Source organism: Orbicella faveolata, unplaced genomic scaffold (assembly GCF_042242905.1).
Source record: "Orbicella faveolata isolate gen_17 unplaced genomic scaffold, um_ofav_v1 contig_25, whole genome shotgun sequence".
Lineage (NCBI taxonomy): Eukaryota > Metazoa > Cnidaria > Anthozoa > Scleractinia > Merulinidae > Orbicella > Orbicella faveolata.
The window spans coordinates 1772120-1791008 of NW_028301553.1; the positions used below are offsets into that span (position 1 = coordinate 1772120).

Consider the following 18889-nt stretch of genomic DNA (forward strand, 5'->3'; position numbering starts at 1 on the left):
TTATTGGGTCACGTGATTGGTTGCCATGGCAACAACACTATTAACTAAACTTGTTTTGAGCCGTCGTTTACCATAGCTAAGTTAGAAGCCTTTAGTACGCATGGTTCTCCAGATAGACCACCCCTGGAAGTTTTACACTAAATAACAACTGACCCACTCCTTAATATACCTGAGTGTATTTCATTCATTTGGAAGACTGAATAAGGATAAACTGAACTTTGGCAGAGAAACCTCATTTCATGGGCAATTTATACAAGAGTCAACATAAACACTCCCTTTTTCGAATGTTAAACCTATAAAATTGGGGCAAGATGCGGAACATAACAATGCGTTCGTCTTTTACAAACAGGCTCTTAAATTATTAATGGACCCTTTACTTGAACTCAAGAGCTAGCAATCGACGTCTAATTTCTCCCTATGATATCAATACGTAATCAAGTAGACTTTGATAATTCTTTGATAATTCCTTGAAAATTCTTTGATACTTTTTCGACAATTCTTTAATAATTTTTTAGCAATTCTTTTGACAATTCTTTGACAATTCCTTGACAATTCTTCGAAAATCTTTTGACAATTCCTTGACAACTCCTCAATAATTCTTTGACAATTCTTTGACAACTCCTCGATAATTCTTTGACAATTCTTTGACAATTCTTTGATAATTCTTTAACACTTTTCTGATAATTCTTTGACAATTCTTTGATAATTCTTTGATAATCCTTTGATAATTCATTGATAGTTCTTTGATAATTCTTTGATAATTCTTGAATAATTCTTTGATAATTCTTTGACAATTCTCAGACAACTTTTTGATAATTCTTTAAAAATAATACGACAAATCTTTATCTTTGATAATTCCTTGATAGTTCTTTAACAATTCTTTGACGATTCTTTGCCAATTACTTGACAATTCCTCGATAATTCTTTGAAAATTCTTTGACAATTCTTTGATAATTTTTTGACAATTCTTTGACAATTCTCTGATAATCTTGTGATAATTCTTTGATAATTCTTTGATAATTCTTTGAAAATTCTTTGAAAATTCTTACAAAATATTTTAATAATTCTTTAATAATTCTACGACAAGCCTTTGATAATTCCTTGATAGTTCTTTAACAATTCTTTGACAATTTTTTGACAATTCTTTGACAATTCTTTGACATTTCTTTGATAATTCTTTGATAGTTCTTTGAAAATTCCTTGAAAATTCTTAGAACATTTTTTGATAATTCTTTAATAATTCTTTGACAAATCTCTGATAATTCTTTGACAATTCTTTGATAATTCTTTAATAATTCTTTGATAATTCTTTGAAAATTCTTTGAAAATTCTTTGAAAATCCTTTGACAATCCTTTGACAATTCTTTGACAATTCCTTGAAAATTCTTTGACATTTTTTTAACAAATCTTTTGTAATTCTTTAACAATTCTTTTGGCAGTTCTTTGATAATTCTTTAACAAATCGTTAACAATTCGTCGATAATTCTTTCATAATTCTTTGACAATTCTTTGATAATTCCTTGATAATCTTTTGATAATTCTTTGACAATTCTTTGACAATTCTTTGACAATTCCTTGATAATTCTTTGATAACTTTTTGATGATTCCTTGACAATTCCTTGACAATTCTTTGACAATTCTTTGATAATTCTTTAACAATTCTTCGATAATTCCTTAAAAATTCTTTGAAAATTCTTTGACAATTTTTGACGATTCTTTGATAATTCTTTAAAAATTCTCTGAAAATTGGCCCATCAAGACAACTCTAGGTATCATTTCTTCAACAGAAGCCACGGTATACGTAAAAAAAAAATTAAGATACTTCATATATACGAAATGATATTTCTAGTGTTGAGCGTGTAAGATAAAAATGACCTGGTAAAGAGTCTTCATAAAATTCTTCTTGAAATGACGCCAGGTGTGATTATCCCGGCTCTAAACTACAAATTTGTCATAGAATATATTTATTTTCGGCTCAACTTTTTGTTAACTGTAGATATTTTCACTTTTACCGTATTTGCAGCATTTTGAAATTTTTTTGATCATTTTAATCAATTCTCTAACCAATCTATTTAATTCTTAATAGTTTTAAATGTTGAGTTTGTTTTGGGACCTTCTTAAACAGCTCTTTGGTAAGTGAAGACTTTTGTTTCAGTGAATATTGTTATTGAATCATTTCACCCTTAAATTTTATTCTGTTCGTTCAGTAAAACAGTATTTCGCGGTTTCACGTTGACAAATAAAGCAACACAATGGATTTTATTCTTTTTTGGCCGGATTTTCAGGATTACCCATTAAGGGCCATTGACTGATCTTTGACGCCGTTGCTAAGGGAAATATTTTCTGATATAACTCTATCATTTTTAGTTAGTTCAGAGTTATTTCATGTGTTTTAACTCTTTCATGATCAGTAACACCAGTGATGACGTTATCAGGCCACGCCATTGGTCATGTGACTAATACTGAAAAAAGGCTCCCAGGCAAATTACTTTATCGGAATTTTTTTCATTGATTTATTACGCTATGCATAGATTTTGTTTCATTTCTAAAAGGTCAGATTTTGAGAGGATTTCAAAATATTGAAAAATTCGTAATTTTCTGAAAAATGCATGATTTCCAAAAAGCAATGCATAGCTATGTTTCCAACGTTAGCCTTAATCGAAACGCGTCGAAAAAGGCTGGATTTAATGAAAAACCGCCTTTCCTTTACCATTTAAAGAAACCGGATGTGCGCCCGATATATATTGAAAGTTACCCTAGCGTGCGCAATTTACACTACCAGCACACTTCGGTAAGATCAAACAAAGCGACACGGAGTTAGTTTTCCTCTTTCTTTTGCTCTTGTTTTTCTGCTTTTTTCTTATTTTTTCTTTCCTTGTACTTTTTGTATTTTGCGTTTGTGAAACACAAAGAAAAAACATCTAAAATGTAACCGAATTTGCAAGTTATTGAGTTGTTTTTATTTCCGCGCCCAGGATGACGTAAGTAACGGGAAGTGAAATTTCACCTCCTTAGCAACGCGCACGAGCGCGCACACGAATCGGTTAATTGGCCCTCAATATTAATTCTGATAATTTGGCAACACAGCAACCTCGTATAGATGATAAAATTCTCTGTGTGTGAGACTCTCGATAATGAATAAATTTTCACAGGAAAATTACATTTTCATTCCTTTGAGATGAAACCATTAAGTGCTAAATGACAGAAGGAACAAAAACAATCAGTTGAATTCCACTTGAGCACCAATGCAAATCCTGCAATCCGTTAGGTCTAAAATGGCAACGTTTTGTCGTTTTTTCCGAGGTTTCAGGAAAATACAAAACCAATGACATTGAATGCTACTCGACTTTAAAAACTGGAAATTGCGGTCAAAAAGCTGACAAGCGTGTGAATACAGTTACAAGTTTCAAACAACTTTTCAGTCTGCACGAGGTGGCTGAACACAGTTTTTGATACCTGTGTTTCATTCACCTTTTTCTCTAAAACCCTTGATCCCTTGGTCGTCAAAAATGGCAGAGAGCTAGTTAACAACACAAACTTTCGTTTTTTGATGGTTAAGCTGACGTATGTGCCGTTGCCATGGCAACATGATTGAATGTAAACAGGCCTTTAAATCGGTTTTGTTTATTTGCAGAAAATCTAGTCATTAGATTTTCTTTAAAATTTGCATGCAACAAGCTCGTAACAATTCTCACAAGTTAACACCATTTTGCTAATAATTTAACAGAGAGATCTTTAATTATCCCTTGTTGAAAGTTCACTGGAATATCTAGAATTTCCTTTGTCAAAGTTCAATTATTTTTAATATTCCAGTTACTTATTTCCTAAAGTATTTTCGTGTCACATTTCGTGAAATTCTAATGAGTGGTTCTCGAGAAATAGGCGTATTTTCGAGAGTGCAATTTTCATTCAATCGCAATTTTTTAACTTGCTACGCATGCGCTGCGTTTAACTGGGTTCTTTCGGTAAGAAAGAAAAAGCTGAGAATTGCTGGGTTCTGTGCATCGATACCTTTTCTAACATATCTTTGTAATAAAAGACTAAAGCCATCAATACGCTGCGTTCAATTATAGAGAAAAATAGCACAGATACTGCGGGTGTTGAGTAAATAAAATGATCCCTCTATTGACGGCACGTTTGTTTTTTGCAATCCTTGTGCGCGCGCTGAATTGCATCAGCAAAAGCGCGCGCGAAAACTGTGTTCGGCCACCTTAAGGGCCCACTAACCGATCTTTTCGAGCCGTTGCTAAGGAAAATTTATTCTCATATAACTTCATCATTTTTAGTTAGTTCAGAGTTATTTCATGTGTTTTAACTTTTTCATCATCAGTAACACTAGTGATGACGTCATCAGGCCACGCCCATGGTCATGTGACTAATACAGAAAAAATGCAAAGGCTCCCAGGCAAATTACTTTATCGAGATTTTTTTCATTGATTTAATATTTTAATTTAAATCCTCATTACGCTATGCATCGATTTTGTTTCATTTCTAAAAGGCCAGATTTTGAGAGCATTTCAAAATATTGAAAAATTCGTAATTTTCTGAAAAAAGCATGATTTCGAAAAAGGAATGCATAGCTATGTTTCTAACATTGGCTTTAATCGAAATTCGTCGAAAAGGGCTGGATTTAATGAAAAACCGCGTTTCCTTTAGCATTTAAAGAAACCGGAAGTGCACCCGATATATATTGGAAGTTACCCTATCAGCGCGTGCGCAATTTACACTACCAGCGCACTTCGGTAAGATGAAACAAAGCCACACGGAGTTAGTTTTTCTCTTTCTGTTGCTCTTGTTTTTCTGTCTTTCTCTTATTTTGTCTTTGCTTGTACTTTTTTTACTTTGCATTTTGTGAAACACAAAGAAAAACATCTAAAATGCAAGCGAATTCGCAAGTTTTTGAGTTTTCCGCGCTCAGGCTGACGTAAGTAACCGGAAGTGAAATTTCACATCCTTAGCAACGTGCGCGAGCGCGCGCATGAATCGGTTAATGGGCCCTTAAGTATGAAAACAATAGGCCCTTTGTACGATCCGGTCACATGGTACGGAATTAATCACGCTGGGACGCAGGTTACACAGTGGGATTTCCAAAACAAAGGAACTCGCACCAGTCCAGCCCGACTTTCCTTTGTTTTGAAAATCCTACTGTGTAACTTGCGTCCCAGCATAATTAATTCTGTACCATGTGACCGGATCGTGTAAAGGGCCTATTACCCTATAAAAACCTTGAGCTCATAGTCTAATTGTAAATTAAAATGGACTTATCTTTAAATATGATGTATCCAATATTCAACTTGGACTAGAGGCCAAGAGCTGTATGTGTCATCACTTCCATCCAACTGTTTGCACTATAGGAGCACTTGCCTCTTTATTTAGTTTATCTCTTGTTTGACCTAGAGAAAAACAAAGTAAACTTCAATATAACTTAAGCCTATTTTGCATGAATATAGAGATAATTTCAATTCCATAACTCAATTTATCTTTTGATGTCGATTTGTTCATCAATACAATTGATATGAAAAGAAAATAACCCCTCGAATGTTCACTTCAACGACCAATATCAACTTTCAGTCCCAGGCTCGACAAATATCAATTGTCTTTACTAACTGTCTTTCATTTTACAAAAGACAGTTCTGAGAATTGGAAGTACATCAAGACCATCATTTATCCCCTGGTTGATGGTATTCTTAATTTCCAAGACACTTGACAATTTATGCACGCTATGGCAAAGGTACATTAAGTTGAAAAAGTATAACAGTACTTGACAACAGAAGTATGAAACCACCATTTACTCATCTGAAATAATAAGATGTTTCCCATGGCTGCCTGACACGTCATTCTGCACACTTTGATCCAGTACAGCATTAAACCACGGCTCAACCTGGAAAATAGAAAAACACCAACAAACAAACCAAATCCTTACTGAACTTTTAGTACAGGCTTGGGTACTTCCAGAAATGCCCTAGAAAACCAATGGACAAATGTCACAGTGATTTTCGATTCGCGCGAATAAAAGCGTTGCAAAGTCTTTAAAGTGCTTACGAATAAAAACTCACCTTCATGGAATGGATTAACAAAACAAACCCACTGCTACATCTAGTTGAGCTCCAGAGTGGCTGGACAGAATCTCAAAGCACATACGCTGCAACTAAAACAGTTAGAGAAAACATGTTACCATTGTCTCTGTCATCAGTAAAGCATTTTCAAATAATTTAGCTCAATTTACCAAATTTTATTTGGACATCCAGCGAAGTGTCAAAAATCCTTATCGCCCCTTCAGACTGGTTCAGACTATTGTCCAACACCATAGAATTGCATGGGGTTATCAACAAGACAGGGGTATAAAAATCCAAAAACAACACAATTACTTAACTTAAATTGAAGTGGAGGCTTGAATCGCTAAGAATCTGACGTCCAGAGTAGTTTGTTTTGCTGAAAGAGACTGCTCCAACACAATTTCTTTGGACACGTCTCTGTTGCTCTGTTCCGCTGGATCGTGAAAACAACAAGAAACAATACTTAAGGCCATTTTTATTTTAAGCTTAGCGAAACGTTGTTAGCCGTTAATGAAATTTTTTCATTGTTATTATCTATCTCCTGGGCAGGCAAGGATCTGTATAAACCATGCTGCTTATGATATAAGCTTACATGAAAAATGGAATATTAAAACCTTTTAACTCAGATTCATTCAATCAATAAATTTAAGCTAACGTCCAGAGCTTTTGTGGTATAGTTTTTAGTTCCTGGATTAATGAATCTTGCATAATTTAGTTTAAAACAGCTTGAATTCGAAAGCGGTAATTCGCCATCATAAGCACACAATTACTCTTTTTATGGCCATGTTTGTACCTGATTCAAAATTTCAGAGGAAATTCGGAGGGAACAAGCAAAATCCTGAAAGCCTGGTGTGTGACTACAAAGTCCTACGGTGAAATCTTGCTTTTGATTCATTAGCCAATATATACCTGACATACGTTCCTCCTTCATGTCTGGTTTGAAGCGCATTTTCAAACCGTTGTTGTCGGGAAGGAGAACTGAAGTGACAGCAACAGTGCAGTAAATCCAAAATCTGAGGCGACACTGGCACGGTGACTACAAAAGAAGCACGAAACAAAAAATACATAAACATCAGCTACCTGCAATACTTACTCGCTCGGAATATAATTTTTTAAGCAATTGCAAATAGGGCTATGGAAACTGGCAGAGTTTAGATGAAGCTGCTTAGAAACTTGAAATTTCGTTTCGTCATCATCTCAGAGCAATGCGGTTTGACCGTCAAAGTTCTCATTTAAACAAGAATGAAAATAAAATTTCATTTTAACCGACTTGTCGCATTTGGCAGGGAAACAAGCAGAGTCATGCAATAATTGCTCACTAGAAAAAAGTACTTGCTAACCCAGTATTCCAACAACCTGCAACAACTTACTTTTGATGATTCCCGCGACCCGAGCGAAGGGCAACTCGCAGTGAACTTCACGGCGTGGTCACAAGTCCGTTTAGGGGCCAAAATTGGAAGGCTAGCGAAATTTAGAAATGAAACTAAAGCTAAATAACAATTAAATGAATAGAAATGATACAAACAAGATCAGGAAAATATAAACTTATCTCAAGGAAGAACATGAAAGATGTCCGCAGCTTCGCTTCACAGTACAACGATGAACAAAATTTAAACTAAGGGTGTGTCATTTGACGCCTCTTTATATATTTGATTAAAATTCATTCCACGCTGCTTCGAGAAAAATTTTGAATCAAACAGATCTAGAATGCATTATAAGGCGTCTTCGGAATTTCTTCATTAAAATGTTTTAGCCTTTAATCACTTCAACAATGCCTTGAGAAAAGCACGCACTCCGATTGTATCATCAACGCGGAATGCTATTTTTTGTTGGAATAAGCGCGTCGCTGACTTTTTGTTTGCAAGCTTTTAACATCAGGGTATATTTAAAATTCTCCTATTGAATGGATTCTTATTGATTTTTTTCTCAAGGAAAGCAAACGAATGATTATTACTGTAATACGATTTAATAGATGCAAAAGTTCTGAACGTTGAACATTTTGTTTTATAGCCCTCATGATCAGCTAACTTCAGTACTTGAAACGGTTGCAGTATTCAGATATCAGAAAACGTACTGCGCATCTTTCTGCGCGGTACGTGAGGATGTCGCTCGGTTGATCTTCTTATTTGAGCAAGCATGAATTTTTGTTCGGCATTTCACTGTTAAGAAAACAATGCTCCCCCTGCCTGCTCAGAGGTTCTCTCGCTTACTGATATATTCAGTGGTACGCTTATATATGGATGCATAGGATTTTGTTTTAGGTGCTACGCCGTAATTACAGATCTTGTATTCCAGGTGCTAAGATGTTTTCATTTTCAGACAAACAATCCGTAAGCTGCCCCTAGAGCACGGCATCTTAATTGATATTAGTTCGTTAAAATTTTCGGCGTTTCAATCCAAACGCCGACATTGCTTTAGACAGTCCTTGTATATTTTTTTCCTTTATTTACTCTCATCCTACTCATTCTATGCTAGCTTATGCTCCCTGTGGTACTATATGTTATCCATACTAAAGCATGAACGGGAGAGTGCAGGGTGCGGTAGTCGCTGGTGTAGCGGTCCATCGCACCGTATTTGGACCTCAATCAACATGAAGGAGAAAACGTGAACAAATAAACCTTCAGGCATCTTTCCAGCAGCACTACATGGTACAGGAATGCTTACATGGGTAATCCACAGACACAAAGCTCAGTCAACCACATTTCTGCACATTTTATTTACTTTCAAGTCACAACCAGGTGAACCAGCATAAAAGCAATTATGTATTAAATCTGTTAATTTTGTACAAATTAAAAAAAAATTGTTAAAAAAGACCAAACGCACAGAAAGTACAAATCTAACTGAGTGATGTATGCAAGTCCTGGTTTTGTTTAAAACCTGTCAAGAATACAATCTCTTTCAAGGTAAAAATTTCGTTTCAAGTGAGTAGCAATTCATTAATAGGGAATTTAAGAAAACTATAATGGCAACGCCAGTTCAGTTGCTACGCACGTGCATTATAATTCTTGGCAATTTTGTTTTCGTCGTCCTCTGCAAAACAACAACGTGAAATGACCAAATTCTGCGTTGCAAAGAGAACTGAGGTGAACCACGACGGTTAACTTTTTAAATTTCTATTTCCAATTTAACATAGTGTTTAAATTTAGCATATGTTTAAATTCGTGCGTGGTTACTAACTTATGATTGAAGGACATCTCAGAGTCATTAACAAAACAGTAAAAATCCTCCTCACATTGTAAGTGTCACAGTTTTAGAATGAGGTTCTAATTTCAAGCAAATAAGTTATTCACAATTGTTAAATTAAATTTCTAGAACCAAGTCAGACTGTCCAAATTGTATTACACTGTAACAAAATTATAAAGGGCACCCGATTAGTCCAAAATTGTTACATCACCGTAACTTCTTATATGATGATATATTATTAAATTTGAAAATATATGTTCCAACTCAGTTTCAGTGGACATAAAAATGATCTAATTATCTGTTGTATTCCATTTGATAAACTGTGAATAGCATCAAATTGTAACATTTCTATTAGTTACCAAAAAAATTCCACTTTCAATTGACCCATAAATTATAAAACTTCTAATAGTTCTAAATTTTCTCCATGTACCATGTTTGCAATGTTCTAACAGAAAACCAGCAACAGACCAACTGACCAACCGACAAGAAAATCAATAACAGAATTATAATTATTATTAAAAGCATATTAATTTTGTATGAATCGTTTTTATGTCCGTGGTTGCCTTGCTTGTTGCTCCGCAGTTATTTTCTCTGTTGCAGCTTTACGCAGTTCCTTTATCCATCTTCTTGAAAAGGAGCCAGGAATCTCAAAAGCATGCTGTGTAAAGAAATCAAAAGGAAACAGAACTTAAAAACTGCTGCTCCAGTCAAGAAAATCCCATGTTTCTCCGCTTTACATTTGTGACAGATGTTTTCCAATCGTTATAGAAGACATCAGCTGTTATTAGATTTAAGGCACTGAGACAAAAACAAAGTAAGTTTGCTCTTTCATTTTGGTTTATATTTTTTCCTTTGTCTTAATTTGTTTTCTTGAGCATCTCTGCTTAAATATATTTAATTTGTATGTCCAGTAAGAAAATTCTCAACTTCCTAGTCCCCTTCCTTCACATACCAACCCCTCCCCTCTCAAATAGGAGTTGGCTGAAACTCAGGTCTGACCCCAGGCTGAACCGTTATTGATTTTACTCCCTGATTGTCATTCAATCTGAGAATTTTATATTGAAAAGAGACAATATCATTTAGTTGATGCATTGTAAATATAGACTTGTCACAAGTCTGCTTGACAATTCTTGATGCTGTCTGTAACAGTCAACACAATATAAGAGTACAGCACTTAGCCCTTTCTTAAAATACAATGTTTGTTGCTTCATATGGAAAAAGCAAACATAGATTGTTTTTGCATGTGAAACAATGGGCAACTAAACTTGGCAAAGGAATATGCTAAATCAATTGTAAGCACCTTGGGCAAATAATGGGTGTGTGTGCTTTACAAATGAACTATTACAATTATTATTATTCATTATCATCATTACGGCAAATAATGGATGTGTGCACTATATAAACAAACTATTACAATTATTATTATTCATTATCATCATTATGGCAAATAATGGATGTGTGCACTATATAAACAAACTATTACAATTATTATTATTCATTATCATCATTATGGCAAATAATGGATGTGTGCACTATATAAACAAACTATTACAATTATTATTATTCATTATCATCATTATGGCAAATAATGGATGTGTGCACTATATAAACGAACTATTACAATTATTATTATTCATTATCATCATTATGGCAAATAATGGATGTGTGCACTATATAAACGAACTATTACAATTATTATTATTCATTATCATCATTATGGCAAATAATGGATGTGTGCACTATATAAACGAACTATTACAATTATTATTCATTATCATAATTACGGCAAATAATGGATGTGTGCATTATATAAACGAACTATTACAATTATTATTATTCATTATCATCATTACGGCAAATAATGGATGTGTGCACTATATAAACAAACTATTACAATTATTATTATTCATTATCATCATTACGGCAAATAATGGATGTGTGCACTATATAAACAAACTATTACAAGTATTATTATTCATTATCATCATTATGGCAAATAATGGATGTGTGCACTATATAAACAAACTATTACAATTATTATTATTCATTATCATCATTATGGCAAATAATGGATGTGTGCGCTATATAAACAAACTATTACAATTATTATTATTCATTATCATCATTACCTCCATGAATCTGTGACAGTCCATTGTTGAAGGTCCTTGAGTTATTTCCTAACAGTTAACAAAAGGAAATATTCAAAATTAATGTAGCGTTTACATGGGCCAAGGACCACAAACCAAGTCTCCCCTTCAGGAAGTGTCCCAGTGTTGTGTGACTAGATGTCTCAAAAGTTAAGGCTTGAACTCATTCAAGAAATCCTTAACACCAAATTTCTGATCAGAATAGGGAGTAAAAGCAAATCACAATGGCAACAGCAGAGGCAATGCCACTAATTCTAATGAAACAAAAGGCTTAACAAACACAACAATGATTGAGTACATGTATGTGGGTTATAAATCTTCACTTGGTACATTTCTTTGCTGTTCTTTGCCAAACCACAGCATTAAGGGCCCATTAACCAATTTATGCACGCACTCGCGAGCGTTGCTAAGGAGGTGAAATTTCACTTCCGGTTACTTATGTCAGCCTGAGCGCGGAAAATAAAAACAACTCAATAACTTCCAAATTCGCTAACATTTTACATGTTTTTCTTTGTGTTTCACAAGATGCAAAGTAAAAAAGTACAAGCAGAGACAAAATAAGAAGAAGACAGGAAAACAAGAGCAATAGAAAGAGAAAAACTAACTGCATGTGGCTTTGTTTGATCTTACCCATGTGCGCTGATAGTGTAAATTGCGCACGCACTGATAAGGTAACTTCCCATGTATATTGGGCGCACTTTCGGTTTCTTCAAATGCTAAACGAAACGCGGTTTTTCATTAAATCCAGCCTTTTTCGACAGATTTCAATAAAAGCCAACGTTTGAAAGACAGCAATGCATTCCTTTTTCAAAATCATGCTTTTTTCAGAAAATTATGAACTTTTTAATATTTTGAAATTCTCTCAAAATCTGACCTTTTAGAAATGAAACAAAATCTATGCATAGCATAATGAGGATTTAAATTAAAATATCAAATCAATGAAAAAAATCCCAATAAAGTAATTTGTCTGGGAGCCTTTGCGTTTTTTCAGTATTAGTCACATGACCATGGGCGTGGCCTGATGACATCATCACTAGTGTTACTAATTATGAAAAAGTTAAAACACATGAAATAACTCTGAACTAACTAAAAATGATGAGGTTATATGAGAATAAATTTTCCTTAGCAATGGCTCAAAAAGATCGGTTAATGGGCCCTTAAATGACCAAATTCTGCCTAATTATTACATGTACCTGGAGAAGGTGAGCCACAATGGCTCATTCTAAATTTATTTTTTGAATTTTAATGTTGTTTTGGGATCTGATCTGTCTAATTAGACTTGGAATTGTCCGGCAATAAATAAATCCATCTTTCATGACTAAAAGTTGAGTTCAACCATGAAGATGTCAGCTGTGCTTACATTTTTGACATGGGCCAGGTTACATAGCATGTCAAGAGCTGGGATGTCAAAAGATGGTGGCCATGCACGAAACACTGAAAGTGGATTTTAAGACAAATTGATTTTTCAAAATCCTTTTTTCCTCTCACCTTCATAGCTGTACACAGTTGAGCAAAGTCATGACAAGCTAGCAGCTTTTCCTTGTTAAGACTCATCATTGTCAGTGCTACTCTGAGGATCACTTTTGATCCTTCATAGAACAGGCAGTCCCAGATGCGAAGCACTGTCTGAAAATGGTTTATAATAAGGTGTTGCTTTAGTAAGCCTAAAATATCTAGTAAATTACATCCATGTAAACATCAGTTCCCAAAAAAGTGCATAAAAAGCTCTTCAGAAAATAGATATATTGTTCAATTGTTTGAATATTAAATGTTTCTACCCAAGTATATATTAAATGAGGACCAACCAATTTAACACCTAAGGAAGTAACCCAAGTTGCACTAGAAGCCCATCAGGGAGGGGTGGCGGAGCAGATGGAAATCCTCCTGGTAGCCACAGTTACAAGCATCATAAATTACTTTAGATTCTTTTAGTGATTGCTTGAACATGATTTTCTGTTATACCTACCTCAACTGGAAGTACATCGATGTAAAGGCAAATGAACCACTTCGTAGAGAAGATGGTGTAAGATACACCAAGTCTATCTATATGCTCAAACAAATCTGGCATCTTGGCTCTGTGTTAATAAAATAATAAAGTTCTAACCCCACATAATCATCAAGATAGCACCACTTGCAAAATATAACAACTATTATGTCAAATACTTTTGCAAACTTAAACTAGTAGTAATCAAAGATTAGAGCAGTGCGTTCATATGTGTACCTTGCATGTTTGGTCTACTTTGGTGGCGTTCGAATGGCTTGATAGAAAAATAAGTTTGATCGAGTGACAGATAACAATCTGCATGTGAAGTTGAAGCCTGTTGTAAAAGTGTTAATTAAGTATTAACTTGTACTGGACACAATATTTTCCAGGAAAGGCACTTAAACTGTTGGCGACACTTCTTGATAAAATTACATTTTGATCAACAACCCAGCGAGACAGGGCATCACCAAATGTTTTCAAATTTTGTGTTTGTATTTCTTTACACTGCTTGAATTTACATCTTGTTTTCACAAATGAAAAAGGTGAATTAGCCATTCTGACCACAAAGCACAGCCTTTTGGCGAGTTACACAACACAGAAAGTTTGTTTCCTGACAACCAATCCTGGTCACAATGAATTTGCTGAGCTATAAATTGGAAAACTTATTTTCTGAGCACTGATCTGAGGATCATCATGGCCATTTGCCAAGCTACATAGAAGATTTGTTTTCCTTCCACAAGTCATGGCCATTTGTCATCGCCGAGCTACAAAACATTATTTCCTGATAACACAGGCTTTAGTTACTTGTTTGTTGTCGAAGGCTAGTGGGTCAAAATACATGCAGCTTTGCAGAAATCATACACACTTCGAATCTATACAGCAAATATGGAACTGTGTGCATGTGTTCATGATGTAATTTGTGTAATTCGCCCCCACTGTGGGGGAGGGGGGGGGGGGGGGAGAATGAGCAAACAAATGATCCTTCCCAAAAATTCTTGATACAAACTGGATTAGGATTGCGTGACACTACATACTGTACATGCATTTTGCAAAGATAATTTACTGCTAATAAACAATTACTGTATAACTAAATATTTATCAGTTGGAATGTAAATTCCAGAACATACACCATACCTGACTACTTCCCGTAGAGCCTCTTGCTCAACTTGGAGTCCAAACATGTCCTTAGCATAATAATCTGCAAAAGGCAGCCACTCACTTCACTTTTAATACAACAATCAAATGCTCAACCTTCACTTCATAAAGTTTTTGCTCTTTTAATTTGTCCTACACTGTTGTTGGCAGGGTGTTTTGGATGACACCTTAGTGTACTATCACATGTAAAAACAGTCTTTTTTCCCTGTAATACTAATATCTTTCTCCCCCGTAATACTACACTTAATAAAAATAATACCTGGCAAAAGCTTTCCAACAATAACATCCAAAAGCCAGAAAGCCACTTCCTGTTTTCTAACAATGAGAAGCATCAATCCAGCTATATAGTTCAGACCCTGAAATAACAAAACATAACCAATCACATACTACAATATGATTCGATTTAGCACCCTCCTTCAAAATAAGCACCCTTTTGGAATGTGTTTTTATTGATAAGCACCCCTATTCCAACTAAGTGCCCCCATTCTAATAAGCGCCCCTATTACAATATTATCAATTACATTATAACACCGTCAGAGTATATATCAATGGAGGTTCATCTCCCTTAATTGCTCACATATGTAATGTTGTTATCGTTTCTTTTCTCAGATAGTTGTTTTGAACATTTGGTTGTTTCTCCAAAAAGAAGAGAGTGTTCTGTCCTGAGCAAGCACCCCTCTTGAATAAGCACCCTCCCTTGAGGTACCATAAATAATTAAGCATCCCGGGCACTAAATCGAATCATTACCATACTTGTGTAAGCCTAAGTCAATAGCCATTGAGTTAGCACATTGAACTTACTAAATTATTTAGACACTGTAGCACACATTTGCACAAGCTTAGGCTCCATGGATATCTAGAACATTGGACCAGGTCTTCGCAGCAAAGAACATGCAGTATGTTCATACAGAGAAGACTCGGGATTGACATTCTCCCAGAACAGTCCCTTGGTTAATAAGTGATTTATTGCACAATGTAACAATTGGAAGCAAACTTAAGCAACTTTACCTGCTGCAATACTACTGGGCTGGCCATGAAGCTTTCCGACTGGCTAATTTTATTGATTACTATAGCTAGCCTTGTGCATCCGATAGCGCGATGAGGACTGATGATAGCTAGCCTTACTAAATCAGACATAATTTGCACGGCCATTTGCAAAAGGGATGAGTTGCTAACTTGAACTGCACTCAACAGCTTAAGATGATCTTTCCTACACAGAATACATGTAATTATATTCAATCTGGAAAATCCTACTCACAAAACAGCATGCTAACACTTACTTGGCAATAACCTATCCTTGGGTTGTGTTTTGCATAAGCAACCAAAACATTGTACAAAGCAGGCCTCAAGTCAGCTTGATTGTTGGAAAAATGAATGTTATCAGGAAAGGTACGGTCAATATCTAGAGAAAATGTTCAAACGAAAAATGAGATTAATTAAACAATAAACATAATTCAATATAATTTAACAAAAGTCTGAAAAATATGGATGAGCATATGTATAGACTGACTGTGGAGTCAATATACCTGTCTGTATAGCATGCAAGGTCTGTTCATCCAGTGAACTATCTCCTGTTAATTGCTGGTATTTACCACGGTTTAACTTCATTTTCTTTCTTGCTCCACTGATGTCTACCCATACCTTGAAAAAAGCCAAATCCTCAGTTATTAACTAATTAGCTAATGAAGTTAAACCCAAACTTTATGTGCACAGAAAAACTGAACTGGTAATGTTGGTTATGCAGTTACCTACATGTAGTAAACAAATGAAATTTTCAAACTACATAAAATTATGCTGATTGAGAATTGACTTAGTCTTTAAACTTTGCCTGAACTTTGCTCAAATAATGGTTGCGATTCTTGCTACCATATTCCATCAAGTTAGTAGACCCCTTAGGAAACTGATCTATTTTGTTGATTGTTTCTTTTCCCCAAGGTTAACCCGAATATTGTTCCCCTAAATTGACAGCAGCAAGAAATGCAATTGTGTCTAAACCCCTGAGTTTCTACACTACTGCCACAAAGGCACAGTTCAGGCATCTCTGGTAAAAAATATTACAACAACTGATCGCTTGATAAAGCATTAGTTACACAATCAACGTAGCCAGTCACTTAGCTGGCTTGACTTGTCTTGGAAAACAGTTCTATGTCCTACTACGATAAGGACAGGATGAAGGAGAATTTTGTGAGCTAACAAATCAGGACAGTCCTGTTTGAAGCCTACACTCATTTGTATCAAACTTCAAAAATATTTGACCTAATATCAATCAATCTCTACACAGTAACATTATCAACCTGTTCACCATAATGGAATGACTACTTGAACCTCACTGCAATTAAAGAATCATGTGTACTAAAGGCATCTGTGGTCGGGTGTCGATCGATACCCTCAATCAATACTCTAGATCGACACTTGATCGACACTCCATTGAAAGCTCAGTTGACACTCGATCGACATCTCATTCGATGGTTGATCGGCAGTCAACTAATTTTTGATCAATGCATATGAACTTGTCAGTCGACACTCGGCCAACTATGGACCAGCTGTTGATCAAGTGTTGATCGAGTGTTGACCGAGTATAGATCGGGATGTCGATCAAGTATCCATCAAGATGACGATCAAGGGAAGCAATTGAGAGTATCAATCGATCGGATGCCTTTAGTACAATGTACACATGATCCCAATTAAACGCTGAATATACAGTCACACATTACTTTTGTTTAATTACCTGGGCCCTGAGCTCAGATGGAACTCCCTTCCTGACAAACCTCTTGACTGAGAGTTGACAAAGCAGAGAATAACACTTCAGAAAAACCACATCAAGTGGAGTCAATGGCTCAAGTGTTACTGTTAAGGGTTCAGCAATGCACATACGGAAATTACAGTAATACAGAGGGTCACAAAATCCTACTGACAATACAAAATGTACATGTACATGTAGATATCAAGACTGACATATTGGCCTGCATCAATATTCGATGGACATTTTTTCATCATGTTTAATTAAGCGTCAGTATTACAATGTTGTTTTACCTCGTCTTGATTTCCTCACTTTATTTACACCCCTCAGGAAGCTGTCCCACCTTGAAGCTCTTCTAGCCAGGATCCTAATGTAACTTGACATAAATTCTTCATAGCTTGAATAATCAAAGTCATCAGGTCGATGGAAGCCATATTCATCTACTGGACTACGGTTGAAACATTCAAAAAAGCTTAGGTTTGGTTTTCATGACACCAGTGAAATTAGGTTATGGTAATCTGGCGTAAAATTCATATCCCAAAATGCCTTTCATGTACTTGGATCTCTTTTAGTACAGAGACAGACATGTACATAGAGAAAGTTGGCTGGATTGATACAGCCATGTCGATTTCAAACCATAGAGTGGTTTTTTATTGTTTAGTGTCATAACACCAAAGCCAAAGTAATCACTCAGGCCAATATAACACACAAAGGACAAAGGATACACTCAATCCTGTTAACCTGTGCCAGTTATTTTAGGTGTAGATTCAACTGTCGAGTTATTTATAGAAAAGCAAAAAAAGACAAAGATTGACTATGGAGACCAGCCAATCACATTTTGTCATTTTAATAAAACTAATTCGATATATTAAACTTAAATAAAGACCTAATTAAAATTCAAGCTTTCATTAAGGTACAATGCACTGCAAGCCTAATTTAATACTGCATATGATTAAGCATATAACATTTAAAGATTGCTGGTAAACCACAAGCGTGTTTTTGTTCTTATCGTGTTTATTATGACCCGTACTAGATTGCCTGTGGTCTTCCTAGATACCCAACGACGGTCGAACCTGAACTTGCACAACGGACAACGGCTAAACTGAATACATTAAGAATGAATTGAATAAGCCTTAGTTGGAATGAAGAAAGCAGTTCAGGCCAAACAAAGTATTACGTTTCAAAAGTATATTTTTGGCAGAACATATAAAGCTTCAGTAAGGTTATCACAATGTCTTCTAACCCTTGGTTACGCTGTAATAAACTAAGTAAAAATCATGGTTACTCGAGCGAGATTGTGAGTGTCGAAAGCAAGCAATTCATTCCGCTTGCAGAGGGAGGAACCAAACAAATTGTCTACCAAGGGAGGTCAGTTGCCGTGGAAATACCTTTGAATCGTGGACATATCTGCTATGTCTTATCAAAGAGCATTCTCAGTGGGCTCCGCGCTAAAGAAAACCATGCAAACTATGCATTTAGAAGGTTGGTTTCCTCCCGAGTGGTGTCAATCGTACTCCTTCGCAGACCGGACAGGAAAAATATCCGGTGTTGGTGTTCTATCAGCTCTGATGATTGGCTGACTCTCCTATGACCAATCAAAACATGTGTTATATCATATTTCCAA

The 18889-nt window shown here is 35.4% G+C and overlaps 1 protein-coding gene across 1 annotated transcript; it reads right to left on the reverse strand.

Moving 5' to 3' along the window:
• Positions 1–8753: 8753 nt before the first annotated feature.
• LOC110040578 (growth hormone-regulated TBC protein 1-like) lies at positions 8754–18818 on the reverse strand. Its single transcript, XM_020745828.2, has 11 exons — positions 18654–18818; positions 17559–17713; positions 17254–17300; positions 16052–16166; positions 15806–15927; positions 14785–14881; positions 14505–14568; positions 13353–13461; positions 12875–13012; positions 11369–11416; positions 8754–9897 (listed from the first exon to the last, which is right to left on the reverse strand). The coding sequence occupies exons 1-11, from the start codon at positions 18668–18670 to the stop codon at positions 9787–9789; spliced, it is 1023 nt and encodes a 340-aa protein (XP_020601487.1). The 5' UTR covers positions 18671–18818; the 3' UTR covers positions 8754–9786.
• Positions 18819–18889: the final 71 nt, after the last annotated feature.